Source organism: Capronia epimyces (genome assembly GCF_000585565.1).
Source record: "Capronia epimyces CBS 606.96 chromosome Unknown aczIQ-supercont1.3, whole genome shotgun sequence".
Classification (NCBI taxonomy): domain Eukaryota; kingdom Fungi; phylum Ascomycota; class Eurotiomycetes; order Chaetothyriales; family Herpotrichiellaceae; genus Capronia; species Capronia epimyces.
Genome location: NW_006912906.1, coordinates 1,707,720 through 1,735,240, shown reverse-complemented (window position 1 = coordinate 1,735,240; position 27,521 = coordinate 1,707,720). Strand labels below are relative to the sequence as shown.

The 27,521-nt window shown below is 53.1% G+C and overlaps 11 protein-coding genes across 11 annotated transcripts; 5 read left to right on the top strand and 6 right to left on the bottom strand.

Moving 5' to 3' along the window:
* Nucleotides 1-89: 89 nt before the first annotated feature.
* On the bottom strand, nucleotides 90-2,415 carry A1O3_03896 (uncharacterized protein; the record flags this gene model as incomplete). Its single annotated transcript, XM_007734031.1, has 7 exons — nucleotides 90-267; nucleotides 567-978; nucleotides 1,122-1,266; nucleotides 1,397-1,672; nucleotides 1,742-1,874; nucleotides 1,935-2,022; nucleotides 2,076-2,415. 7 exons carry the CDS (start codon nucleotides 2,413-2,415, stop codon nucleotides 90-92), a joined length of 1,572 nt encoding a protein of 523 aa, XP_007732221.1.
* Nucleotides 2,416-4,192: 1,777 nt separating this feature from the next.
* On the bottom strand, nucleotides 4,193-5,866 carry A1O3_03895 (uncharacterized protein; the record flags this gene model as incomplete). The annotated part of the gene is made up of 4 exons (XM_007734030.1): nucleotides 4,193-4,635; nucleotides 4,689-4,861; nucleotides 4,913-5,562; nucleotides 5,624-5,866. 4 exons carry the CDS (start codon nucleotides 5,864-5,866, stop codon nucleotides 4,193-4,195), a joined length of 1,509 nt encoding a protein of 502 aa, XP_007732220.1.
* Nucleotides 5,867-8,483: 2,617 nt separating this feature from the next.
* On the bottom strand, nucleotides 8,484-10,454 carry A1O3_03894 (uncharacterized protein; the record flags this gene model as incomplete). Its single annotated transcript, XM_007734029.1, has 3 exons — nucleotides 8,484-9,436; nucleotides 9,489-10,249; nucleotides 10,387-10,454. The coding sequence occupies 3 exons, from the start codon at nucleotides 10,452-10,454 to the stop codon at nucleotides 8,484-8,486; spliced, it is 1,782 nt and encodes a 593-aa protein (XP_007732219.1).
* A 195-nt stretch (nucleotides 10,455-10,649) lies between these two features.
* A1O3_03893 (uncharacterized protein) lies at nucleotides 10,650-11,608 on the top strand (the record flags this gene model as incomplete). The annotated part of the gene is made up of 4 exons (XM_007734028.1): nucleotides 10,650-11,267; nucleotides 11,339-11,397; nucleotides 11,441-11,505; nucleotides 11,556-11,608. 4 exons carry the CDS (start codon nucleotides 10,650-10,652, stop codon nucleotides 11,606-11,608), a joined length of 795 nt encoding a protein of 264 aa, XP_007732218.1.
* Nucleotides 11,609-12,749: 1,141 nt separating this feature from the next.
* A1O3_03892 (uncharacterized protein) lies at nucleotides 12,750-13,904 on the top strand (the record flags this gene model as incomplete). Its single annotated transcript, XM_007734027.1, has 2 exons — nucleotides 12,750-12,841; nucleotides 12,890-13,904. The coding sequence occupies 2 exons, from the start codon at nucleotides 12,750-12,752 to the stop codon at nucleotides 13,902-13,904; spliced, it is 1,107 nt and encodes a 368-aa protein (XP_007732217.1).
* A 70-nt stretch (nucleotides 13,905-13,974) lies between these two features.
* On the bottom strand, nucleotides 13,975-15,183 carry A1O3_03891 (uncharacterized protein; the record flags this gene model as incomplete). The annotated part of the gene is made up of 2 exons (XM_007734026.1): nucleotides 13,975-14,750; nucleotides 14,967-15,183. 2 exons carry the CDS (start codon nucleotides 15,181-15,183, stop codon nucleotides 13,975-13,977), a joined length of 993 nt encoding a protein of 330 aa, XP_007732216.1.
* A 1,231-nt stretch (nucleotides 15,184-16,414) lies between these two features.
* A1O3_03890 (uncharacterized protein) lies at nucleotides 16,415-17,848 on the bottom strand (the record flags this gene model as incomplete). Its single annotated transcript, XM_007734025.1, has 1 exon — nucleotides 16,415-17,848. The coding sequence occupies one exon, from the start codon at nucleotides 17,846-17,848 to the stop codon at nucleotides 16,415-16,417; it is 1,434 nt and encodes a 477-aa protein (XP_007732215.1).
* Nucleotides 17,849-19,058: 1,210 nt separating this feature from the next.
* On the top strand, nucleotides 19,059-20,006 carry A1O3_03889 (uncharacterized protein; the record flags this gene model as incomplete). The annotated part of the gene is made up of 1 exon (XM_007734024.1): nucleotides 19,059-20,006. The coding sequence occupies one exon, from the start codon at nucleotides 19,059-19,061 to the stop codon at nucleotides 20,004-20,006; it is 948 nt and encodes a 315-aa protein (XP_007732214.1).
* An 886-nt stretch (nucleotides 20,007-20,892) lies between these two features.
* Nucleotides 20,893-22,440, top strand: A1O3_03888 (uncharacterized protein; the record flags this gene model as incomplete). Its single annotated transcript, XM_007734023.1, has 1 exon — nucleotides 20,893-22,440. The coding sequence occupies one exon, from the start codon at nucleotides 20,893-20,895 to the stop codon at nucleotides 22,438-22,440; it is 1,548 nt and encodes a 515-aa protein (XP_007732213.1).
* A 598-nt stretch (nucleotides 22,441-23,038) lies between these two features.
* A1O3_03887 (uncharacterized protein) lies at nucleotides 23,039-25,291 on the bottom strand (the record flags this gene model as incomplete). The annotated part of the gene is made up of 4 exons (XM_007734022.1): nucleotides 23,039-23,205; nucleotides 23,452-24,783; nucleotides 24,868-24,931; nucleotides 25,136-25,291. The coding sequence occupies 4 exons, from the start codon at nucleotides 25,289-25,291 to the stop codon at nucleotides 23,039-23,041; spliced, it is 1,719 nt and encodes a 572-aa protein (XP_007732212.1).
* Nucleotides 25,292-26,419: 1,128 nt separating this feature from the next.
* On the top strand, nucleotides 26,420-27,379 carry A1O3_03886 (uncharacterized protein; the record flags this gene model as incomplete). The annotated part of the gene is made up of 1 exon (XM_007734021.1): nucleotides 26,420-27,379. The coding sequence occupies one exon, from the start codon at nucleotides 26,420-26,422 to the stop codon at nucleotides 27,377-27,379; it is 960 nt and encodes a 319-aa protein (XP_007732211.1).
* Between the last annotated feature and the right edge of the window lie 142 nt (nucleotides 27,380-27,521).

Here is a 27,521-nt window from a genome sequence, read left to right as displayed (position 1 = left end):
CCTCCATTTGTCTCCTTACCTGGCCTCCCAGACTGGCTCTCTTTGATCTCTCTCCTTGCTCTTCTACTCATCACTCGTCACTCGTCAACCTAGTAGATATACCGAAAGTTCAAGTTCTCCCGGTCCGTCAGGTCACCGAACGCCGTGGCGTCAAGGTCTCGGCCCTCGAGTCCACCTTCCTCTTGAGCCTGGATCTTATCGCGGCGACGGTTCTCCGCACTCATCAGGATCCAGAATGTGATTATGACGACAACCTCGAGAAGATGGCTATAGTATGAGTATTAGTATACCTACTGTTGATATAACGACTAGACACACACAGACACACACAGACACACACAGAGAGAGAGAGAGAGAGAGAGATATACATAGACACACACACATAGACACACACACACACACACACACAGAGAGAGAGGGGGGAGGGAGAGGGAGAGAGAGAGAGAGAGAAAATACCAGTAGGGAAATAGCAGTGATGATGATGTAACAAACATGACAGACATGACAGACATGACAAACACCAAGAGGGGATAAAGGTGTCCCCTAATACGATGCATCTTACTCACCTAACAATCATACTCCAAATCCCCAACTCGTACCCTGGGGCCTGGTTGGTCTTGTAGAAAAACGGACCTGCGATGTTGCCTGTGCAGTAACCGAGAAACAGCACCGCGTTGGTCACCACCTTCTTGGTGTGCCCTGCCGTATTGGCGGTCTGGAGTGACAGGATCATCACGAACGCCGCGTTGTACGGCCCGGTCAGCAAGTAGCAGAAGTACCGACCAACGTGGTGGGATTCATGGACGAACCGCAGTCCAAACGCTCCTGCAATGTTGGGGCATAGGAAAATCAGAATGAAGAGGCACCGTCTGTTTTCGAACCGGTCGTTCAGGTAGACACACGTCAAGATCGAGATAATGATGAAGCAGCCATATGGGATTTGCATCAGCGTCGTCACAAGCGTGGAGAAGCCGAAGCCTGGTGGATAGACATGTTGGTTAGTCCATTAGGGTTGGGTGGATAGACATGTTGGTTAGTCCATCAAAGGGGTTGGGCGGATAGATCAAAGAGCGAGAGGGGGAGACAGACGACAGGGGGAGAGAGATAGACAAAGAACGTACCTTTAATGATGAGTGTTCCAAAATTCGAAATACCGCCGTTCGGGATGTTGCCGACCACCCCGAGCAAAAAGAAGAGATAAAGCTTAATGTCGCTGAAGGCTTCGACCACTTGATACCGCTGCCAAGGAGAGTCAGCCAGCGGCGTCTCCAATTTGTACCCCTTACCCCTGCGTAGGACAGGGGGAGAAGGACAGGGGAAGAAATCAAAAGGGAAACTCATGTGGAAGTGGATTCAACGTGGTAGAGAGCCTTGCCTTCAAATGCTTGTTCTCAACACCCGTCTGGTTGCTCTTTAGTCGCTCCACGGCAATCCGCTTCTCGCGCTGATTCAGGAACTTGGCTGTCACGGGAGAATCGGGCATGAAGATTCCAATGACGATTCCCCAGATGCAACACAGGGCGCCGATGATGAGGAACTCATATCTCCATGATGCCAGGGCGCCTCTAATGTGGCCGATGCCATAGCCGAGAAGTCCACCGAGAGCAATCCCGGCACCGTTGGCCGTGTACCATAGACCGATCCTCAGGGGCTGTTCTTTGCGAGTATACCACTATTGCGAAACGCTTTAGATTCACAATCTCAATCCCTCTCCTGAGACTAACTAGGAGCAGGAGCTCACCATCTGCGTGATCAACAAGAACGAGGGATCTGAGCAGCTTTCGGCCATTCCAGCCAGGACTCTAAGTACACCTAGAGTCGCGAAACTGTTGCAGGCGGCTTGGAGCATCAAGAAAATGCCCCAGAGGAAGATACTGCTCAAGTGTCAGCGTCATCAGATCTAGTACAGCCAGAGGAGTGGGCGAGAACCCTACTTGAAGCCGACGTATTTGCCCAACGGCAATCTTTGCATGAGAAAGTTTGTGGGAAATGCCCAGGCCAAGAAGCCAAAATAGAACAGACCTGGTGCGTGTCAGTACGGCTGCTTCCAGTGAAGGCGGCTGTGATAAACATACTACTCAGCCAGCTGTACTGTGTGCCATGAAGCTTCAGGTCGTCTCGGATTCCGAAGATCGCGGCATACGAGAGCGTTGTCTTATCGATGTAGAAGAAGGCATAGTTGACAGCGATCAGGGGCAAAATGAGAAGGTCGATCTTCCGGATGAGCTTCTTCTCTTCTTCAGGCTCGATTGGCTCGTGGAGGTCGTCGACGTTGGCAAAGAGCCGCAAGGCAATGTCACCATCTTGGGACTTGGACTTCGCCGAAAACTTGAATTTGTGCGGCGTGGGTGGAAGATTCAGACGATTGATTTCCTCGTGGGCTGAAACCCCTTTGTCATCAATCTCGTCGTTCATCCTCGCAGCGACTACTCTCTAAGAGAGTATAAGACCAGTGGCTATACGCCGCTGAGGGATTGCTTGTTTGACGTCTTCCTGCGGTAATCAAGGAGCAGTAGATACTGTTACAAGGAGTGATGAAGTGCAAATAGGCGCAAGAAGATAAGGGTTCAAACTCTATAGCAGCCACGAGGAAGACTGACTTTTTGAATTCCGCTGTGGAAAAGGGCTTCTGGTGGTTGCATGGGGGTTGGACATTGAGTCAAGCCGAGGAGCATGCCGCTCAAGCCCTCGTGCCGCTGTGTCGTCGGTCTTTGCATCGCTTATTGAGATGTAGTACTTGGCGTGCTCGTGTTTCTACGAAATCAGCAATAAAGCACCATCCAAAACCCTTGGATAAGGATCTGCGGCCAAGCCTTTTTGACCATAGAACTCTGCGGGGGAAGGTGATGCGGACTGGTTCTCTAGACGTCGTCTGTCTTTGCCGGTATCACCACCCTTGTCGTTCGGCCAGTGCTTCACCGAGACGGTCACAGTTTACCGGGGGAGCGGGGGTCAGATATCTCATCCTGTCTGGATGAGCCTGATGACTGACTATTAAATTGACTCACATAGCTGAAACCAGAGCATAATGTCCTTGCGTCAGTAGAGACCAACAATAAACTACTCCTCTAGAGACCCACGAGACCCTAGCCAGTCGAAGGAGTTTTACTGTGCCTTGCCTGCCAAAGGTGACGATGCTTCGGCAATTGAAGGGGACACTGAACCAATGCGCCCCACGCGGAGAAGCAATAGTACGGGGTACAGTGAGAATGTCTGGGGGTAACATTTCCACCGGTTGTTCGTATTGGGGTTAGAGAACCTTAGATGTATACCGGCGGCATACCTGAAGATGGTTGCGAATGGCCGACCGGACCGACACGGCTAGAGAGTCCGGTATTGCGCAAGTCTGAATGAACACGAGGAGACACTCACTGTCGGCAATTGAGATGAGCCTGCTGTCTTGCTTTAGAACCCATCCTCGTTTCGAGCCCGCAGGGTGGTGGGTGAAATGCGGGGTGGTCGGGAGGTAGTTCGAGGCTTCATTAACCTGGTCCCTGTAGGTGCCTGGGTCAACATCCTTGAGAAGATAGAGTCTACCAACAGCTAGCACACTCTTTGAGCCTTGACGGATCTTTCAAAGTCTGGTGAGCGGGTGACTTCGGAGGTCGATACTCGATCGCTGAGACCAAGGACATCAGGCGTAAGAAGTAAGGGAGGACCTCTTACAGTCTCTCTCACGAAGAACGCTGGACTGTGGCCTCTGTAATTGTTCGGGCAGACAAGATGTCTTTGGGACCAGATCAACAATCAGACTGCGCTGCGCACCTTGAAGAAATGAACAAGGCTGCCTACCACGAGTCGAATACTCGGCAGTACAAAGCTCCTACTGCGCAGTTTATGGTGCTTTGTGCTCTTTGGCCGCAGCTGGCTGTACACATCTTCCTGTATAGCTTCCTCGAATCTTTCCTGCCCATCTTTGATATAACCTTTGCCCTTCGCAGTCTCAGCCCTAGGATGAGCCGAGCAAGTTCGTTAGCTGGCTAGACCCAGACGCATCTACCCCTCGAACCGTCATGAACACCCCCGGAACCCCGCATGCCATTATAAAACAGGATGGGTATTGAAAGGGCAGCAGAAAAAATGCTAGAATGCAAACAAAGCGCTCAGCCGCTTAGGGAGATAGTCGACTCCTCGACTCCGCAAAGAACAACGCCTATTGCCGCAAAACGCCCGACTTGGCCCATGTCTACGCTCAGCTCCCCAAGGCGACCTTGATGTTCAGGTTCGGATTTGAGATTGAATCCAAGAACCCCGCAACCGTCGACTGAGAGATACTGGTGTCGAAGTTGGTGTCGTCCGGCAGCCACAAGATATGAGCTGTACTGGCGCTTCCGTCAAAGATGACCGCGGCTTTCTTGGTCTCATTGCTCGGGCGTTGGAACCAGTTTGAATCACCGATGGAGTGAGCACCATGCCAGGTTGACTTGCATTTCAGATTGCCGGAATCCAGAACCTCGAAAATGTCAAACTCCCCACAGCCAGACTGCCAGCATGAGCAACTGCCATACTGTTCTGTCCGGGGTATCTGTGCATTGAGGATCCAGGCTGCCGGCATATCTTCATTCCATCCAGTCGCCCCAGAAAGTGGCATGCTGAATTCGAGGAGGAAAAGCTTCGAGGCGCCGTCGAAGCCGTCTGCTATGTATTAGCGAGAGTGTTCAGATGATGCAAAGAAAGCCGTCACTCACGGTAGGCCACGGTGCCATCCCTGACTGTGCCACATGCACCGTCCGAGCATGACTTGTCGGTCATGATCAAAAACTCACTATTGTCACCGATCAGAGTGTCTGCTAATGGAACTGGCGATGCAGAGCCTGCGCTATTGTCGGCAGAGGCGTATGATAGGGACATGCCCCAGACACTGGACTGGTCAGCACGCTGCGTCACCGTTGGACGTTACCACGAAACTTACGTGTCAAACACTCCAGAGCCTTGTCCTCCATGGTAGTTGAGGAAGACGAGACCATCTGCCACACCCTGCTCAGCGTTGTAGTAGGCCTGTCTGCCCCACTCTCCAGCGCCAGCATTCATACTCGCTACCGGAGCAGCGGCACTAGACGCGGCAGCCGAAGAGCTCGCATCTGAAGAGCTGGCAATCGAATAGCTGGCAATAGAAGAGCTCGCTTCTGACGAACTAGCAGCCGGGGCAGCAGCAGCAGATGCAGATGTCGCGGCGACTCCTGACCATTTATTGACCCAGGACACTGTCTTCCCATTGATGACTGCCGTAACCCATTCCTCAGCAACTGAGCTGGCAACCGGAGAAGCAGCTGTGGGCGAAGAAGTCGCGGCGACGCCTGACCATTTATTAACCCAGGAGACTGTCTGTCCATTGATGACTGCCGTAACCCAATCTCCGACTCCACGCTTGTCTTCGACATGGTCTTCGACATGCTCGTCCTTCACAGCTCTGGTTTCACGGTCATCACGATGATGCAGATGATTGTGGGCGTGGCGGCGCTGATGTGGGGATGGATGTATCGACCGCTTAGTCTCACTTGATCCAAGCGTATAGAATGCAAACTGCTTGAGGCGGATGGGACCGCGAAAGTGCCAGGAAACCTGTCACAATACCATGTAAGCCGATCGGGCAAAAGCCAACTTGACTTTGATGCCGACTCACCTCTTCGTCCATAGGAGCCATACCTCCTTGATAAGCCTGGGCTGCAAAGTTGCACTGTCCTGCTGACCCCATCTCGATTACATTCTGATACTGGCCAGCAGTCCCAAAATTCGAGTACGAGATGGCATCGACTTGAGAGCAATACCAGTTGCCCTTCTCTTCGTAACAGTTAGAGTCTGCGGCGACCACCGTACTGGCGGCCAGCGCCAGCAGTGCGCCAGCGCCTGCGCTGCGGGTGAACATCATCTTCCGACCAGCCGAAGTGGTGATTTGATATTATAAAGAGGTTAAGGTCAGTTTCTTTGCTGGTGTTGTGGCTTTGCAAGAATCTGTGGTATATTAGCTGTCGACGGTTATGTGGGATACGAAGGGTCGAACGATGGCTCCTGTCAGATGGCGTATGGTTTTCTATTGTTGGGTTGTTTGAACGAGCGAACGGGCAGAGAGAGGCGCTTCCACCGAGTTTATGCAAGGCAGTGACGCTCAATCGGCCTGTGTTCCGTTTGCAGGGAGTGAGAAATGGCTGGCAGATTGCGTGGCACGCGCACAGACAGACTTGAGAACGAGCGAATACGAGCATGACAAAAGTGAATGCAAGAAACGAAGTGGAAATAAATGGCTGGGGGTGAGGGTGAAGCAGCCTTCTTTGACCCGAAGTGACGGACAAAGAATGGCTTGACGAGGCTCGAAGGGAGAACCAGTGACCGCGTCCGTGATAAAGAACTTTGGCACCAACACTGGCCCGAGCTGCGCCTGATCCAAGCGGGTGGTGTGCAGCCTCACAGGCCACGAGGCTTTGTCCGAATCACATGTGATTGGCTCCGAGGCGAAGTGAATACGGAGTACGGAGTATACAGTGACATACTTACCTAAAGGTGATGCTGTACTAGCATAATAAGGTACTGGACCAGTCAGCTCACCAACAAGTTGGGACTGGGTCTGGAGTGCTGTCAGAGGAGCCTTAGGCACCGAGATGTCGTTCCAGTCGTAAATACTTGAGGCACGTGCCCAGCTGCCCGGACCTCCCTACGCACCGCCCCTAGTTTCCCACGTTGGCCGCCGTTCCAGGCGCAGCGGTGTTTGCGGCCTTAGGCACCTTAGGCGTTGAGCTTGGATGCTCCCAGCCTTGTCTATACCCACGCCCAACCACCGTCGTCATACTGAGGTAAATGATGCTGTACCTTACCTTAGGTAGGTACCTTACCTCCCATGAAAAGTAAAAGTCAGTGACGTGAGATCAAGTTGAAGTTGAAATTATCTCAAAGATAGGTAGGTAGGTAGGTACCTCAAATGGAGGTGGGTAGGTACCTTATGGACGGAGTATCCGTACAGCAAGCATGCTTTCCTTGTCTGCTGTATATACTAACATATACACTTATAGTACTTCGTATGCTTGTGACGAGACCCTCTAATCTAATGGAATCCCCCACCTCACTTACCATCCGCCTCCGCCTCCCTCGTTAATTAGGTAGTCGGATGTCTCGACCGTTCCGTCACATACACATACTGCAGTAGTGCTCTGTGCTCCGTACTGTGTATACTTCCTCTCTGGATTTCTAGGCTAGTGCGTCTGGACAATCCTCATGGAAGGAAGAGCTCGTTACGCGAGATTCGGTCGACCGTGACCGTGACCGCGACCGCAGACTACTATTGTGCGGGTGCGGATAGTAGGTACGTAGATACAGTGATACACATACAGAGACACACAGATTACGTGCGTGGCTTGATAGTGATACATACACACAGACACACAGCTTGCGTGCGTGGCTTGGATACACACATAGGTACACACACAGATTACGTGCGTGGCTTGGATACAGGGTCCAGAACCTAGAACCCAGGCAAGGCACAGACGTCGGACGAGGCTCCCGGCCCCCTTTTTTTAACTGCAGTGGGTCGCGACCACCTTCTTTAGCTGGAGGTTTCTCATGCGCATGTCCTCCGTACACTGTACTCCGTATACGGATTGGTGATGGATACTCTGTCGGATTGGTGATGGGCGTACTTCGATGCCCTAGGCCTTCTAAGCCTTAAGCCTTCCTTAGGAGCCTCCTTAGGAGCCTCCACTCTACAGTTACAGTTACAGTACTAGAGTTACAGAGTTGCCAGGTCAGTGGCTGGTCTTGCCGGCTCAGTATCTCGGCAGTGCGTCAACACCTACAACCTACAACCTATATACGGACAGTCTTGTCTACCCACATACACATACATACATATAGACATAGCTCTTACTTAGGCAGTGCACATACTCTATAATAGATCATAGGTCTATACCTACAGTCCGCCATGTGGCTACATCTACATCTACTTGTACGAGCTTCTGTAGGACTGAACTAGTCCGCGGTACATAGGTACGGTAGGTCAGCACGCTGCGGTATACTCCGTACTGTGTGGTTAGGGTGCCTGACTCGGCCCTTAGGGCCTCTGTCGTCCCCTTGTGTGTATCACTGGTACGAATGTACTCTGTAGGTTAGTAGCTTGGAGTTCCCGGAGAGTGCTTCTGGGATACATTGTGACGCTCCGTCTTTGGGTATACTACCTAGGTAGGTAGGGAAGGTATGTGCTAGGTACGTAACAAGGCGGCGACGTTGGATAAGGCCGATTACGTCAACAGAGTCCTTCGCTCCCAACATGGCTCCGTCATGTCGTCGACTTGAGGATCTCACCACCTCTATGTCAAGAAAGAAAATCCGAAGGAAAAGAATACACTGACAGCTGTCATTGCCGCCAGTGCCACCGGCGGTCGCCAGGTGGCTGGCCAATGGCCATGCAGGCGAGGCACGCGCCTCGGAAGGGGTATCTAAACTAACATCTAAACAAAACGTACAGGCGGCCGCCCGCTCTCCCCGGGGACAAGAGCTCAGGCCTTGTCGCGGCTCTTAACCTTGGTCCAGCCACTCTTGCCCTTGCCCCGGGCACCTTCCTCATCTCCACCCGTGCCAGCCATTTTGGTGGTCGTCGTGGTGGTCATGATGCTTCTAGCATCATCGTACTCCTTCCCGTCCAATGCCCGGGTCTTGATGAACACCGCCTCGTCCATCTTCTCTCCGCCGTCATCCCACTCCTGTTCATCCAGAAGTTCCCACTCCGCATTGTTCATCTCCGTCAGTAGATATTTCTTCAGGGGGTCGACGATCGTAGTGTATTTGTCCAGACGCCAGGCAGGAATCTGGTTGTCAGAGGCTCGGCCGAGGTGGGTGTGAGCGGATGTATGGGATTGTGAACCAAGACGGCCAGTGATGATGGTGGCATCTCGGGTAGGCGACGACGTGCTCTGAGAGCGGCGTTGACGGGTTTGGATATCTCGCTGGGTGAGGACACGGAACGTGGCCGCGGACTGTGGAGGACCGAGGATCATCTGGTACAGGTTGCGACCGATGGCACAGACATCTTCCCACCTCTCGGTGCCTGTAAGAAAGCCCTGGGAGCGGGAAAGCCAAGCAATGTTCCAAGCGAGAAGTGAGATGCCTTCCAAGAAGAAGCTGAATGCAAGTGGTTCTTTTTTGGCAAATTGTGCAACGATTTCGTCGTGATTGTCCGAGCCGATGAAGAGCGGGCGCGGGCGCGGGAATGAGCTGAGGTCCATTCGAGACGCAGTCGGACTGCCGGGTGCCGAGAGGCTAGAGCCACTACCGGGGAATGCGGTGCGCTGGCCGTGGTAAGAAGTGGGCGGTGTATTGATCGTGGGTAGTGGATAGTCTGGATGAGGAAGAGTGATTTCGGCCGGGAGTCGGATACCAAGATAGAAGGCACAAAGCATGATGAGTCGGGTGGCGTTTCCAATGGCCGCAGTCAATTCAGTACATCGCATGTCTGATGTGCACGTTAGCAAAGCTCAAGCTGAGGTTGCGATGCATGGACTCACTGTTGATTTCTCTCAAATCCGGCAGCAGAAGACCTGCAATGGTGTATCGATCCTTAATCGTACCGTCTTTGGCCTTCTTCTTGGTGTGTTGCAATTTCAACAGATCGGCAGCCTTTCGACACAGGACTGCTTTAGATTCGACAACCTTGTTGTGAACGGCGTCGTGCTGGGCTTTCTGTTTGTAGAAGGCTTCTCGGAGTTCTTCGTACTTCTTGATATCGCCTCTGGCTAGGGCCTCTTCAGCAGCAGCAATATTGGCTCGTTTCCGAGCTATATTTTCTCTCATGGCTTGCGCTCTTGCTTTCTTCTCCTCAAGTTCCTTTTGCTTTTCTGCCAGGACGCGCTCCACTTCTGCAGTCTGTTCCCGGATCTGCTGTGTGTCGTTGCGGATACACTGGGCTTGCCATGCTCTTCTCATTGCCGCGGTCTCCTCGTCGAGTGGTTTGGAGGGATCTGGCTCAGGGCCAACAATGGCTTCCACCTTGCGACCAAGGTCCTCCTTCTCGAGTAAGACCTTGGCGAGTTCTGTACGGACATTGTAGAGGAGCGCACGAGCGCAGGCAGGACAATGAACCCCTCTGTCTTGAGTGAGGCGGCTGTGACAGACGACACATTCCATTTTGGAGGTTTTATCGACAACGACGTAGGAAGGTTGGTCAGGATTCAAGGGATCGTTGATCTCATGTTCAGTGATCTCGTGGTCTTCAACCTCCGCATCCAGTGACGCCTGCGGGTTTGGCGAGGATCTGCTGGGCAGGAATCTGAAACCATGATGTTAGAATGAAATCAAGATCCGGAGAGATTGTGCATCAAAGCACAGTCATGAGGACGGCATTGACATTGCTTTGGTCTCAGTGAGGAGGATGACAGGCATGCAAATAGGCACAAATGTACTTACCGATCTCTCAGATCTCTTAGCGACTGGATGCTGGGCGAACAACTTGGACTGTGAGTGGGACGGTCCATGACGTCTGCCTGTGAGTGGGCTGGACGGTGGCTAAGCTTTCGATCACGTGAGAGCGTGTAGCGCTAGTATGACGCTAAGATAGAAAGAAGGATAGCGTGCTCGACACGTAGGACGAGCCGAAGATTTGCCGAAGGGGACGGTATCCAACGTTCACGTCCGTACCAAGTTGTGGTTGAGGGAGTCAAAGAGCGACAATGGAAACAGCAGGTCACCTTGTTGAATCTCCGATCACCACACACGAGGGTCAGGCATCGGAGCACGAGCACGCAAGTGTCGATTCAGCGACTGCCATAGAATCTTCACCAGTGCCTATCAGGCCTGGACACCACCATTCTCCCAGCAGCACGAGAAAACGCACCAACGAAGAGATCTATGAGTCTACGAAGTCCCTCAGCACGACGCCTACCGCTTCCAGGTTCCGGAAATCAGTCCCTGCTGCTTCACAGCCAGGTGATCAACTGAAACGGTCTACGAGCTCTCCGGAAAGCCATGGGCCGCTTCCTCAACAGGACGTGAGACTGGCCCAACTCACTACGACGGGCCGTGCAGGCCCAGAAAGATCTGGAGCGGACAAATTTCTCTTGTCCATCTCACCCTCTTCAAGCCACACTTTGGTCCATGAGATCGAAAACTACCAACAGCAACTAGAACTTGAATTTCAAGAATTTGAACGATCACTCAATGAGAGGGACCCAGCTGAAGACCTGGAAGTTATGGACTGGGATGGTCTGGAAGCCCGCTACGACGAAGAGATCCAGCCAAAGATTGCCGCTGAGCAAGAGATCATGAATGAGTTCAGTGCTCGCTTTGAGGTAAACTCTCCTGTGCAGTGCTGCTGTACGTCCATCGTCCATCGTCCATTGCTGACCCCATCCCATGATAGCAATTTATGCTCTACATGCATGTCTCAGCTGATCACGAGGCTGAACGGGCCATCAAGAGGTACCAAACCCACTGGCCGGTGCTTCATTAGCTGACTGTGTAGGTTGCGAACTAGAACCGCCATCGCTCAGATTTCCGAGGCCTCATTGGCCCAGAAGAAAGCTCATCGTGGGTTCAGTCTGCCTGTTTGTAGACGCTTTGTTAACATGGTTACTTAGATGCAAAGGTGCTCGAGGCATTCCAGAGTGCAATGAGTCTCCTCAACGCTTGATGCAGTGGATCAAAACGGGCTGGGGCTAGCATGAATTTTACTACTGCCTCGCTACGTTGGTCATGCAGGTGACAGCGGCCATGGCGCAACAAAACGGCACTCCTTTAGGTTAAGCAGCTGGCAAAGAGGCTCTGACAAGCTTTTTAAGAGACGATGAAAGGCCGTTGACCCTACACACAGACACTATTCGGTTTTTCACAATGGGAAAAAGCCGTCCGCCTCTGGAGAAGGACTCTTGGCTGGAGGATGAGGGAGACACTGCTTTTCCTGATTTCTTATCAATGCCCGTGACCCCAGAGCCGAAGCCCGCCTGGTCTGAATCGGCGGATCCGTTGAGGTTGAGCTTCGATGGATCCTGCTAGCTAAACGAGCAGTCTCGGGTACTTAGGGCCGCGGTGAGTTTCTTCGTGCATCACCTTATCGCCCCCGGATGCCGGGCAGCCTTCTCCAGAGCTGCAAGCTGACCGCTGAATAGAGGGCATGGGCTTGTCAGATTCAGGTCTAATATAGAAGGATACTGCTTTGCCATTCGCTAAAGCTCGTCAGAAGAAAGAAGTGGTGGTATTCAAGGCTAGGCAGTGTACTAGCTAACCATCTCCCTCGCAAGAAGCGCTCTGGATGACCAGAAGATCTCTAGAGCATTGGCCAAGATCTAGCAAGTCGCGGATCTGAAGTTTCACGATCGCCACCTTATCCGGCCACTGTACTATAGGTACCAAACGTTACTGCGGGTTCTGGATGCACTCTTGTCATAACTCCTGGGCCCCTTGTATCTTGCCCTACTCCTCTAGAACACCAGATCTTATCCCAGATATTATCCAATAACACAAGGATTACCGCTGTCTTTATACATGGCAATTAGCCCCGTGAAGGCAAGCATCGATGTTCTGTAGTAAGTGACAGCCTTCTCAACATCAGATATAGGTACCTGAGATGGCACTAATCAAGAAGGCTTAGGCTCCCGATTACCTAATGCGATATGACGTAGACCGCACACCTACAGAGTCCATACCTCTAGACGGAGTCAATAATAATAATACTGCCAGTCGATCAGTCGTCTTGTAGTTTGGGGCTCTATTCAATATCTTTAGGCTATCTATGTCTGCAGATTACAGGCGTATGAGGCACTTTTGTGACCGTGATGCCTGATGACTCGAGCTCATCCACCGATCGGGATCTGCTCTCGCGCCTCAATGCGCTGAGAAAGTCGACCGTTACTCTCGACCAGACGAAGTGGGAGTTTGCTACACATTGGATATGAAATCGAGCTGACCATCCTAGCTATCAGGCACCCCTGCCGCGTCGTATTCCCGCATCACTCGACGCCGCTCCAGCCCGCGCTCTCCACTCCGACCTACTGGCACGATGGAAATCCCTAGGAGGCACTCCCTCTGCGAGCGAAGGCCACGAATCTGAGACACTCCCAACCAAGGCCGAGGAAGAAAAGACGCTCGACGAGTTGCTGGAAGATTTAGGGCCGTCGGAGACTTGGGAGGTCGGAAAAAGTGAAGAAGATCAGGTCGCGGAGCTATTGCGGTCGGCACAGTCGGTGCTTGCCGATACGTCGCAGGAGCAGGAATTGAGAGGAGACACCGCAGACGGACATGCGGCAGACCATACTCCTGAAGCCAGGCTCCCTACCATTGATGTATCGGTCTTCCAACCGGAGCATGAGGTGGCATCGGATGGGGATGACGCTCCAAGAGAAATCGGCTGGAAGTCGAAAGACACACTTGACCAGGAAGCCGACGAACTACTGCAGAGAATCCTCGATGAAGTGAAGCTTGAGCCCCCGGAGGTTCTCGATGAAGATAAGGATCAGTCAGGGTCTGGCGATGACGTTCTCCCGTCAGGTCCCGATCTGTCGAGGTCTACCGCGGAGCCATCATCTTCTGCTCTGGATCTCCCTGCTACACCAACTAAATTGCCGGAAACTGTTGACCCCGAGAGCAAGTTGAACGTAGACGACGACTTGGCCACTCGCTTCGCCGGACTTGCCCTGCCCTCTGTCCCAACTACTATACAATCTTCCAAGTCCACAAAGACGAGCACAAAGACGGGTGTAGGTTATGCTGATGAAGAAATCGAGACTTGGTGCATCATATGCAACGACGACGCCACGCTACGGTGTATTGGGTGTGACGGAGATCTCTACTGCACGAACTGCTGGATGGAAGGGCACAGAGGCGAGGATGCTGGACTTGAGGAGCGAGGCCACAAAGCAGTGCAGTTTGTGAAGGGGGGCGGGAAAAGGAAACCCCCCAAGAGAAGGGTCATGATGGGGGCTGGGGCCTGAAAATCGGGGCTACACATGTAGTCTGCTCTATGCAAGAGTATACTTTTGGCCGGGTCCAGGACAGGGCACACTATACACTTTCCCCGCCGACATTACTTTTCTCCAGTCCCACAGTCTCTCGCTCGATTGCAGTTGCAGCAGGGCCAGGGCCCTTTGGAGAGATTGGCGGAACGAGGAAATAGACCACCCCATGCAACATACTGGCGGCTGTTGGGCCAACCCAATGGAGCCAATGCCATGCCGGGAAATGGCTTCCGACAAAGACTCCAAAACATCTGGCAGGATTCAAGCTTGCACCGCCATAGCCTGGCCGGCTGAATGAAAAGCAGAGGGCACAAGCGCCAGCGGCGAGACCGACCAGGATTGGGGCCAGGGCAGGACCAAAGATCTCACGCTGTCGCGGGTCCAAGCCCACACCGAAGGCCAGCACCAAAAGCAAGAGACTGGCCATGAACTCAATAGTAAACGCTGACGAAATCGGCACCATGTTCTCGGACAGAAAACAACCGCCGACCTTGAAGTCTCTGGTGCCTGCACTCGCGCGCAGCATCAATCCCGCCAGTGAGGCCCCCGAGGTTTGAGCGGCCAAATACAAAACCAAGCGCGGGAAACTGGTGAGTCGTGCAAAGAAGGTGCCGATGGTGATGAGCGGATTGAGGTGCGCGCCAGAGATGGCTCCGAAGCAGTAGATCAGCAGAGCGATCAGGATAGCATTGATGCACGCGGCTACCAGGGGGCCGAGGAAGGCGGTGGTGCTGAACACTCCAGAAGTCGGCGATGGAGCGGGCGGGGCGGTGGGTGGTGACAGGCTATTCCAGCTGGTGGCATAGACGAGGATCAAAGTGCCTGCAAGACCTCGAGTTAGCCTTTAGGCTCATGAGACCGACGTGGACCTGAGACGAGACCTATGACCTATGACCTATGACCTGAGACCTGTGATCTGAGACCTATGACCAATGGATTTTTGTTTTTGGGGGGACTCGACGCACCTCGAGAGCAGTCGACTCGATCCCAGGTAGGGGATAGGGTGCAGTAGCAAGAATCAGGATATACTGTACTCACCGAAACACTCAATCATGGCAGCCTTGTAGAGATCGATCTCCCAGAAGCCCGAGGGGTCGAACGCTTCGCTGAAGTTCAGATTCGGCGCCGCGTCCGGCAGCTTCAACAGGAGTTGGGCATTCGCCGGGTTGGAGCGGTCGACCACAAACACCTGGTTCCCACCCAGCCGACCGGCGAACGGGGTCACGTCGGACTCGGTGGGGCGCCATTGCTGCATGTCCCTGTGCGAGAGCGAGTGCGAGAGCGACTGCGACTGGCCGATCTGGTGCGGACTCGTGGTCGGTTGCTGAGGCCGAGACACGTTTTCGCTTCTGCTTGAGCCCGCCGGTTGTGCCATACCTAGGTAATATTGGTATTACCTGTAGATGTAGGAGATATGATGGTAGCTCCACTGGCACTGGCAGTACGGAAGAGTGCAGAGCGAGCACAGGGCATAGCAGCGCAGAGCACAGCGCAAGCACACAGCATAGCAGAGCAGAGGAGAAGAGAAGAGAGTACAGAGCACAGTAAAGCGAGTAGAGTAGATGAGAATATGTAGCGGAGAGAAGAGGATTGTGGATGTGGAGTCCTTACAGTCCTTTCTTACTCCGTCGTCGTATATGATAGGTTGGCCGTTTTCCTGAATAAGCACGACACCCACCTAACACCCACTTCATCGCATCGTCTGGATCGCTATGTACTCCGTATGGCCAGCCACGTCGTTCCCCGGCCATTGTCCGGATTGGGATTGGGATTGGGATTCGGGAGACGACGACACGACTACAACCACGACTACGACTACAACCACGACTACGACTACGACTACGACTACGACTAGACGACGACTACGACTACGACTAGACGACGACTACGACTACGACGAAGACTACGACTACGACGAAGACTACGACTATGTAGTATGGAGTAATACTAGTAATGCTAGTAATGCTAATACTAGTCCCTTCACCCTTGGTCGTCTTACACATGGGGAGGGTTCTGGGTGTCACTAAGCCTGTATCTTCAGGTTATGGTACGAGGTATGGAGTAGTTCGTAATTGATTCTATAAGAACTGTGTGATTACCAAGCACCTAAGGTAGTAAACCTATGTATATAGTGTCGGGTCTGTCCCTATAGTACTAGTATCTGACATTTCTGGTCGACGCGGACACACCTACGGACGGAGTACACACACACACACACACATCTATAGAGCACTTCGTCCGCACAACGACGATTATCTGATTATAGTATCTATCGATAGATTGCCATCCTCGGCCTATGGCGAACATAGCAGAGACGCCTTCGATGCTTTTCCCATATGACGATTCATGAGCTTCCCATATGAGACGATTCGATGCTTTTCCCATGAGACAATTCATGTCCTTCTCCCGCAATAGCAAATGGGGCAACAACAACAGGGACATCGGAGCGCTTGATCCAGCACCAGCACGATATTCCCATAATTTGTTCATTCATCATCCTCCCGTTCAATGTGGTCATCGTCGGGATTCAGCAGAGCGCCAATCCGGCTGCTCTTGTCCAAAACACGCCTGGCTTCCTCACTGTTCTGCAGTCCCATGTCTTCCATGACCAACAGCGACGTCAACTCCGGGACCAGTACGGCACTGACGTAGCCGCCCACCCCGGCCGCTCGAAGGGCAGAGTCAGACCGTAGAGCCATGTTGAGGCTTCTTGTGAGTTCGGCCGTGATGGCGCCGACCATGACCCGTGCTCCTTTCGGGCCATAGTAGCCTTGTTTGGCAACGTCAACAATGCCCTGGTTGAGGTAGAGTTTCACGGCTTTGCGGTTCCCTCGGGCAGCTTTGATCTTCTTGTCCAACTGCTCCAGATAAAAGCTTGCTGTCTTTCGATTGATGATTTCCTGTAAGATGGGCAGCTTGCGCGGAATTCGGATCTCTTCGAATTCCTTCCAGTTGATATCTGGATAACCACGGTCCTGCCACTGCTCTTTTGCTTCGACAACTTGATGCTGCGCACAAAAGTCCTGCTGCCTCTTGAAAGGCAGTGTGCGAAGTTTGGCAGGTACGTATAAAGATGCAGAATCTGAAACCTTCTGCTGGCACACCGGACACCGGAGGTCAGAAGGTTCGGCCGCTGCTAAATCTCCGGCTTGATCCAGTAGCTCGCCCTGATGCTCCAAGATAAACATAGAATCCACGGATGACAAAGACGACGTCGAGCCAGATCTCCTGCGATCATGCAGCCTGTCGCTAGGAGGCCTATCTCCGAATATGGATGGAGCTTCAAGCCCGGTGGTGGTGCTGGCCGTGGTCGCAGAAGAGTTGAAATCGGGCAGGTCGGGTAGCTGAAATCCACGTTCCTTTGGTGATTCTTTCCGGGGCATGTCCACAATGTCGAGTCTGGTTTCCAAAGGGGCAGGTTTCCTGGGCATTACCTTGCCAGGCAGTGTAGCCACCGGAATGAAATCGAGCTCTAGCTTGGGCCCACCCCGACGTTTGGTCACCTCCTCGTATGAGACAAACTCGTCTTGAGCTATGGACGGTCCAGCCTCGTTTTCCAGCGACTCGGGTTTCTGGTAGAACTTCCGATTTGCATAACTTCTTTGTAGCCTTCTTTTTTGAGAGCCCGAGGAGTTCCACTCGGAAAACGTATCTGGCACGGCGGGGTCTTGTCGTGCGATCAGGGTATCAAGACTGTTGGGCTCGTCTCTGATCTTCCTCCTCTTGGATCTCGTGGTGGCTGCAGTAGCCGATGTCAACGGACGTTTGGGAGAGAGACGAGAGGACTTCGTTATTTTGCCTTGAGGCTCTTTCGGAGGGCTTGCGGGGGGCTTTGTCGAGGTATTGTATTCCTCATCATCGCTGCTTAAGGGCTGGGCGTAGATGGCCAGCTCGTCGTGCGCCTGCCTTCGAGGTGCCATGGTTTGGCTGATCCTATTAATATCTTTTTCCAAGAAAGCGGGAGCTGTGGTCCAGGGTCCAGTCTTGGTCCCTCCAACCGTGCGCAACAGAGGTTGGCCGCGATAATTGCCTCGGGTCAGATATGTTCTCGAGTAGCTTGCGTTAGGTCTCTGCATATAATCCTCGCCGAGCTTGGGCAATCATAGTGGCTCCGATATCGCATAGGGTTGGATGCCAGCGGTGGAGAGACCAGCAGTCAACTGAGTTCGTCGAGTCAACTGACTGTTCACAGGTTGGAGATGCAGTGTGACGTGACGCGACGCGACAAATAGAGGAGGCATGTTTTAAGCACTAGCACCACTAACAGTTAGTACGCTAAGTAGGTGTGGATTTAGGTACAAACTCGACCAGTTAGCCAAGGAAAAGCTCCAGTGATGAGTGGGAAAAGCCGCCTAAATTGCGACTAGTAGTAGTTCTGCTCAGTGACTAACTCGAGTTGGCACTCCCAGGGAGTTATAACTATCTATCCCTATCTTTGGTATCTCCCCTCGCAAGCCAGATAACGTAGGTATGCACCTTCTCATTCTCTGAAACTACTCTGTACATGCCTCTTGTTACTCTCCTTCGCTCGACATAGAGTACCAGGTGTAAACCAGCGACGCGTAGAAACAAATTATCTAATAGAGTGTCAGAATGTGGTCGATGTGTGCAAGTCTCCCAGATGGCCTGTTGGTGAAAGCCGTATCGATCCGCAATCTGACCATTTTAGAGACAAGGTGAGCGCTCTGTCCGTACATGTGTCTAGGTGAATTTGCAACTGCCCACCTGGAGTCTCGGCTTCAGCCTTGCGATCAGACACTACAGAGCACGGATACACTTAGGTGGTGATCTCCCTTTCCGTGAATCTGCACGGTCGAGTCTGCGGCCCGTCAATTATCCAGCCAATCATCGTGAGCCAGACTGTCTGTGCAGACCGGACCAGCTCGGTCGAACGTATGAGCAGGAGCAATGATTGCCCGACTGAAAGGCTCCATCTAGCCTTCGGGCTCAACCAGCCAATCGCCGCCAGGCCTGGGAAGATAATTGTATACTTTTCGAGACTGGCACAGGCAACAGAGCCTCCGTTCCTGTCACGAGAGAGGTTCGTGCGGGTAGTCTATATAAGAAGGGATTCCACCACAATGTCGTGCCATACAACAAATTCCTGGTTCGAAAGGCATCGAGTTCACCATGGGCATACTAAACCCCGTAGACAACAAATACAACTTCCAGCCAGACAAGGACATTCCAGACCTATCAGGCAAAGTCATTATTGTGACCGGCGGAAACAATGGAATCGGCAAGGCCACTGTTGTGGCACTGGCAAAACACAATGCCGGTCGCATCTACCTCGCGGCGCGTTCAAAGGCCAAGTACGACGACGCAATGGCGTCGGTGCGTGAGGCCGCGCCTGGGGCAAAGGTCGAATTCTTGGAGCTCGACCTCGCCTCGTTTGCCTCCATCAAGCGAGCTGCCGATCAAGTCATTGCTTCCAACGACCGGCTGGACATTTTGATCAACAACGCTGGGGTCATGGCCCTGCCTCCGGCGCAGACCGTGGAAGGCTACGAAATCCAGTTTGGCACGAATCACATGGGCCATGCTTTATTGACGAAGCTTCTCCTTCCCCTGCTTCTCAAGACTGCCGAACTCTCGGACGTGAGAATAGTCAATGTCACCTCCACTGGTTACATGCTTGCGCCCAAAGGCACGTTTCTCCCCGACCAAGTGCGAACTTCAATGAGTGACTTCCACACATACGTTCGCTACGGTCAATCGAAAATGGCAAACGTCCTTCACGGCCGCGAACTAGCCCGACGATATCCTCAAATACTGTCGACATCAGTGCACCCAGGACGAGTGGCGACGCCCCTACTCGACCACATGATGACCAACCACTCCTTCACCACCTACTTTCAAAAGTTCTTCGACGCTCTTGCCGGGAAATTGACCCCGGAGATGGGTGCATGCAACACACTTTGGTGTTCGACATGGAAGAGAGAGGACGTGCAAAACGGCGGCTTCTATACTCCCATTGGAAAATTGGATGCGGGGGAAAAAAGAAGTCAGGAGGTAGAGATGGCCAAGAAACTTTGGGATTGGCAGGAGGAGGAGTTTAGACAGCATGGCTATGCCTAGTCCACTATGCACTGGTCCACCTGCGGTGGGATATCTGTACTATGATTTTGATTTTTCCAGCAGGGTTGGGTTTGTCTCAGTGCTTATAAGGGTTCTCTATGTCTGCTCTCTGCTCTCTGCTCTCTACTCCGTAATGCATATATGGTAAGCTACAGATACATCAGCGGAGTCTACCCTGACCAAATAAAAATCAGAACCCCAGAACCCTAGATAGACCCCTGAGTGACTCTAGATTATTCAATAACTTAATTCAAAGTTTCCAAGTTCGCAATAATACCTGTACGCTCTATATAAGTGCCTGGTCAGTATATAGGTACTACGTATCATTCAATCATCATGTCCTCCGTATAGAAGTACCCCAGGCCCCGCCCGGAATTATATTGGCGGGGAAAGTCCAATCGTTGACGAGCGACGGCTAAGCGAGCCCGAGGCTATGGGCGGAATAGTGGAAACAAGGCGGAATAAAAGTCGGGGTTGGGGTCAGTTCGCGACGGAATTCACAAGCTTTAGGAAATAGGAAATAAAAAAGCCAAATGAGTGGCAGTGAGCTGCACTTTAAGTTGGGGTACGAGGAAGAGGAGGAGGGGGGGAGGGAGGACTTTTAAATGAGGCTGTACTCCGTACATACCTGTACACTGTACACTGTACATACATCCTACTGTTACTTATAAGCAAGCCTCGGACCCAGACCCAGATATCAACAAGTACTACCAGCTTCGGACCCAGACCCAGATATCAACAGGTACTGCCAGCTCGTAGGTTGGTTGGTACAATCCCCCGGCCTCCCTCTCCGAGAGTGATGTGTATACATACATCCATACTGTAGTACTCTCTATCGACTTCAGCTGCATTTCCTGATCCCATTCCCATCTCATCCAGCTTCAACATGGGCAAGATTCTCCCCTCCATCTCGCTTTATAATTGGGCCATTGTCATGCTAATGGCCCTGGGCACCACGTCGGTCTCGTACGCGCTGTCGTCCATCAGTGGTGCTCTGGGCCAGGCGAGTTTCTACGTCTCGATGGATCTGGTGGGCGATGCGACCGCTCCAGGGTATGCGCAGACGTCCAACTACATTGCCGCATGCACGGGCTGCTTGCTCGCGGGCGGATTTGCCGGAGTGCTCTTCAACGCCTGGGCGGCCGACATTCTCGGGAGACGACTGGCGTGTCAGGTTGGCGCGGTGGTGTTGACGCTGGGCGGAGCGCTGCAAGGCGGCGCCACCAACCGAAGCATGCTCCTGGGCGGCCGGTTTGTCGCCGGTCTCGGCATGGGAGCGCTCTGGACCACGATCCCCATGTACCAGGCGGAGATCTCGACGCCGCAATCTCGAGGCTTCATGGTCTCCATGACCGGCGTCATGTTTGCCCTGGGCTACATGCTGTCCGGCTGGATCAATTTCGCCACATACTATGCGGGCCAGAAGGACCCCTCGTCCACGTTTCCATGGCGCTTCCCGCTCGCGTTTCAAGCCGCGCCGGCCTTGGTCATGCTGCTCTTCTCGCCGCTCCTGCCGGAGTCGCCTCGCTGGCTGCTTCAAAAAGACCGGCACGGCGAAGCCCTCGCAATCACCCGCCGGCTGCATCACAGCAAGACCGACATAAATGACTCCTTCGCGAGACGCGAGTACATCCAAATGTCCAAGCAGATGTTACACGACACGCGAGTCCAGCAGCAGATCGGATCCTTCTACATCTTCCGAACCGCGTCGAATCGAAAGCGGTGCTACCTCGCATTCGGCCTCCTGTGGGGTTGTCAGTGGATGGGACTGACCGTGGTGGGCACCTACGGGGTGTTGGTCTACTCGTCGCTCGGCATGACCGGATCTCTCCCGTTGCTGCTCCAAGCCCTCTGGGTCACCATCTCCCTGCCGGGCAACTCCTTCACCGCGCTGTATGTCGACCGAGTCGGAAGACGGACCCTGCTCCTGATCGGGGCCATCGCCATCCTGGTGTGTCTCTGTTTCAACACGGCATTGCAGGCCGAGTACCTGGGCACCAGTAACCGAGCCGGCCAACGGGCATCCATCTTCTTCATCTTCCTCATGATCGTCTTTTGGGCCGGCTGCGTCGATGCCACCCAGTTTGTCTATCTGTCCGAGATCTGGCCCAGTCACCTGCGCGCCCAGGGTCAAACTTTGGGCATGGCCGGTTGGATGTTGTCGGGGATCATCCTTCTTGTCGCCGCTCCCATTGCAATGGACCACATCGGCTGGAAGTTTACCTTGATCAACATCTGCTGCACCTTCGTCTTTGTCTTTTGCCTCTACTTCTTCTACCCTGAGACCCGGGGTAAGTCGATTGAAGACATCAACGCTCTTTTCGGCGACGAGGTCGTGCTGCACTTGGAAGACGCCACGGACGAGGAAGGGGACATGTCCAAAGAGGGCATTGTGCAGGAACTTGAAATGGAAGAAGGAAGCAAGCAGGCCTGAGGGTAGATCGGTACCAACATCCCAATCATCCTGCAAATGACAATGAATGAGAGCGTCAGCTTCAGGTTCAATTCAGGTTCAGCTGCCCTCGCCCCTTAAGATCAGGTCAGGTCAGGTCAGATATGTCAAACTTGGGCACTAACTCAGGCATTCCCAGCCTTGTTCTTTAACCAGAAGGCTGGTATAGGCACACCTATATAGCCTGGACTCCCGCATATCCCTTTGATAGAGAACATGGAACATTTCAACCTTTGACACGTCTCTCACAGGCACGGTACATAGTACATACTAAAGCGAGAGTCAACCAGCACTGCATGCAATCATTTGCACCGTGCCATATACCTACAGTATATACACGTTATGTACTTTTCGCAATGATTCGATACAGTGTACGCTAATTCAGCTGTCGAATTGGAGGAAGAGGAAGGCGAGAGACGGAGCAGAACAGAAGACCAACCTAGGGCAAAGTGACTTCACCCTCCTGTCTCATAGATGTATAGAGACGTCCATACATAGGTACGTATAACGTACGACATTAGGGTATAATGTATAATGTACGACATTTAGGACATATAGATAAAAAGTATCCTGGATCTATCTACAGCCTCGATCTGGTGCTGGTCCCGGTCTCACGAGGCTCTGAGACATGCACATTTCGACCCATCAGCATCTCCAGTTCACCGGTGTTGACCAAGTGCGGACCTAGTTCATCCAGACTCGTGACGCCCAAGAGCCGCATCGTCGTCTCGATTTCGTCAGTCAGCACTTTAAAGGCGTACTTTAAGTTAGCAAGGTTTAGGGTCTAGGGTTTAGGGTCCAGGATCCTAAATTCCCCAAGGAATGGAAGGGAATAGAATAGAAAGAGAATGGAAAGGGTAGGGAAGGGGAGGGAAGGGGAGGGAAGGGGAGGGAAGGGGAGGGAAGAGACGGGAAGAGAATAGAAAGGGTAGGGAAGAGACGAGAAGGGAAGGGCAGTAAAGTTCCTGACCTGTATCTGATGGACTGACTTACTTTCAATTGCCTTATGTACCCCTTGAGTACCGTATGCACTAAGAGCATACATAAAAGGACGGCCCAAGCCTACACCCGCCGCGCCGAGACACAGAGCCTTAAGAATATCGGAGCCGCGACGCACGCCGCCGTCAAGCAGGATGTGACACTTGGTGAGCACTTCGGGACAGAATCGTCGGATCTCCATCAGCGCCACCAATGCCGACGGCGCCGAGTCCAGTTGCCTCCCGCCATGGTTGCTCAGGTACACGGCGTCGATGCCCAGGTCGCAGGCGATTTTGACGTCTTCGGCGGTCAAGATTCCTTTGAGACAGATGGGGCCGGCGTTCTGCCACGCTGCCTTGATCCAGTGCAAGTCTTCCCAGTTCAGGGTGGATGAATGAGGTGCCCGGACCAGCCTTCCCTTGGAAACGGAAGCGGAACCGGCAACGGACATGTCAGTAGTAGTGTGGTGTAACTGTCCAGGTTGGCCACGCTTCAACTTCAGCGCCTCCGCCTCCCGGATTTTGAGTCGCTCGTCGTCCTCTCGGATGCCAACCACGTTCGTGTCCACGGTGACGACGAGTGCCTTGTACCCCAGGTCTCGAGCGCGGCGGATATTCTGGATGGTCTCCTTCTTTGATCTCTTTACGTACAGTTGGAAAAAGAGACAGCCACCACCACCACTACCATCACCACCATAACCACCACCACTACCACCATCACTACCAACACCACTACCCCCTCCTGCTCCGGTGGTGGTGGTGGTGGTGGTTGCCGTCCCGAGACATGCAGCAAGGCCCTCGTGCGAGACGGACGACGAGTTGCTCACACAGTATGGGATGTTGGCTCGAGCCGCCCCTCGAGCAAGACACAGTTCTCCATCCGGATGTCCCAGCCTGGCGAGGGCACACGGCGCCATGAAAAACGGGAGATTACTCTGAAAGCCCAGGATAGTCCGCGCCGTGCTGACCTTCTGTACGTTCCTCATGATCCGCGGCCGAAACCGCACGCGCTTCCAGTCGTCCAGGTTGTGTGACAGTGTAAGGCTATCTTGCGCCGCCGACGAGTAATACACCCATGCGCGCTCCGAGAGGACCTCTTTTGCCGCCGATGCCAGGTCATTCAAGTTCAGACAGGCTTCAATAGGCGTAGATGTAGGCGTGGACATAGGCGTGGGCATAGGCGTAGGCATAGGCATAGTAATAGAACCTGGAGATGTGGGTGTAAATGTCGGTGTCGGTGTAGGTGTACCGCTTACGATGCCCTTTTCCTTTCTGCGCTCATCGGTAGCCACGGCTACGACGGAATCCGAATTGCCCTGCTCGACATCAATTCGCCCAAGGTGTTTGTCTAAAGCACATAGCTATCATTAACCAGGGGACTGGAATGGGTTGAGCAGATATCTACTTCTGCAGGACATCGTAGTCACTGTACCTCGAGACAGCCCCTTTTCAATTGTGTGAGGTGGATGAATGGCGTCATACTCTTGTGTGGCATCCTGCTCAGGCAGTTCAGTCAGTGTTCATGATGCTTGGAAACATACAGACAGCCTTTTGGGATATCTGGCACTTTAAACATAGACAGAGAGCATTCTGAGATATCTGGCACCTCAAACATAGACAGACGGCCTTCTGGGATATCTGAGACCTACATAGGTGTCTCCGGCGGGGAGGGGCGGTAGGGGGGGAGATAAGTTCCTTACCTGGCCTGCATATCGTAATATCGATGTCGCGCCACCTGGATGCTTGTCCAGAAAGTCCGACAGGTCATAGACGACCCCGTGGATGACGACCCAACATGATTCCCGATGGTTGTGGGTTTGCACCTCTTCCCAGCTGAAGGGTTTGCACGAATTCATCTCAAACATAGGGGAGAGGGAGAGGGAGAGAAAGAGGGAGAGGTAGACATAGACGTAGACGTAGAGGTAGACTGTACTGTCTGCTTATATGTACTGTACTTGGTAGGGCTGTATGTGTATGTCCTTGAACATAAACCTCCGTCGTAGCCTCTTCTAGTCGTATGATATATGATATATGATATGATATATATGTTGTATGTTGATCGCCGTCACTATCACCATAGGATGGGATGCCGTGGTCCAGATATCCACATCCACATCAACGTCCGCCAGCAGCTCATCCAACCACTGTCTGACTTGATGGTCACTATAAGTCACAACGATAAGTAAGAAAGGGTGGGTTCAAGTCACAACCCTCTTTCCGCCAATTGATATACTACTATTACTATAGTACCGCCCGTTGACTGGATGACAAGTTTGATGTATTGCCCATGGGGATGCAGTCGGTGGAAAGCGGAAGTGGAAGTGGAAAATAGAGGTGGAAATAGAGGTGGAAATGAAGTGGAGATGGAAGTGGAAGTGGAACTGAGGCGGCTTCGGCTTCGTAGAGGCGGCGGAATATAGTGTACCCAAGGTAGGTATGTACAGACATGGTACTGTACTGTATCACACCCCGGCGGATGTCTTGACTTGCGTGGGCTTAAGGCTTAGGCCAGGAGCATCTCCGGCTCAGGCTTGTACAGTATACATAGTACAGTAACACACCAGGGCCCCGATGTCCCAGAACCTACTACCTATGTACCTTAGATATAGTAAATTCTATTTCTATTCCCATTCCCATTTCCACCCGAAGAAGAAGAAAAACAATATACAGTACAGTCCTGAAAGACGTTCTTCGTCATCCTCGTCGTCCTCCTCATCCCAGCCTTCGTCCTGAAAGCCGACAAGCACGCTTTGTGTCCACGCCATCCTTCCAGTACACTATATATACATTAAGTACTGGTGTGTTCTAAAAACCCCCCTACAGCATCGAAGGGTAGCCTTACCTAACAGACTATATACATTAAGTACTGGTGTTATAAAAGAAAAGAAGAAGAAAAAACCACAGCATCGAAGCATAGCCTCACCTCACCAACCTAACCTAACCCGACCTCACCTTACCTAACCGACCTAACCCAACCTACCGTCATGGCATACAAAGTGCGATACATGTGGCATCCGACGCACCTAGTTTCCGATCTTGAAGCATGCTCCAAATTCTTCCGAGAAGTCTTCAACGTGACGAGCGTGCCAGTGGAGGCCAACCTCCCGCCTCGCGAGGAGTGTCCAACATACCCGCGCGACTATTCGATCCTGACCATGATCCGCGAGGTCATGTTCGACTGCATCGACCCTCTCAAGTACGTAGTGGAAGGACGGCAGACATTTGAATCCGTGGACGCGCCGGGCCACGGCCACCTATCCGGCTTCGGGCTGGCAGTCGACGGCGCCGACGAGCTGTACAAGGCGTGCGTGGCCAACGGGATCCGCAGCACCGACCAGGCGAACCGGCTGGGGAGTCCCAACCGGCCGCCTGTGACGGGGTTCAAGCCCGCCACGCTGTTCTTCACCCTGCCCGAGACCACGGGGCTGCGGTACCAGATCTATGCGCGAGCCGCGACCGGCCCTCCTCACCCGCGCGTCGATCCGGAATGGACGCTGCCGCCCGTGTCGGCGGACGACCCGCTCTCGCTGGAGTTCTGCTCGCATCACACCATCCTCTCGTCGAACCCGGCCAAGGCGCTTAATTTCCTCGTCGGGATCCTGCACGGCCGCGTCATCCACCAGGGGTGCAATGAGCTTCTCGAGACGGATAGCACTTATATCGCCCTTGGCGACGGCGTCTACGAGGTCGCCGTGCCGACGAGGGCGGGCTCGTTCGCCGCCAGGGATTTGAGGTTCAATGCCCCCTTCGCCTTCGACACCTACCATGCTCTCACGTGGAAAGTCGCCGACCTGTCAAAGGTCCGTCGCCACCTCGAGGCCAAGAACATTCCGTTGTTGATGCAGGACGAACATACCCTCGTCACGGATCCAAAGCATACTATTGGAGTGCCGTGGGGGTTCACGGACAGAAAGGTCCCCGGCGACCTGAGACTGTCGCCTTGAAGTGAAGCATACCATCGGAGTGCCGTGGGCTTTCACGAACCGAAAGGTCCCTGGTGATCTGAGGCTGTCGCCATGAAGTGAAGCCCACAGGACCAGAAGGTCCCCGGCGACCAGAGGCTGACGCCATGAAGTGGAGCAGAAG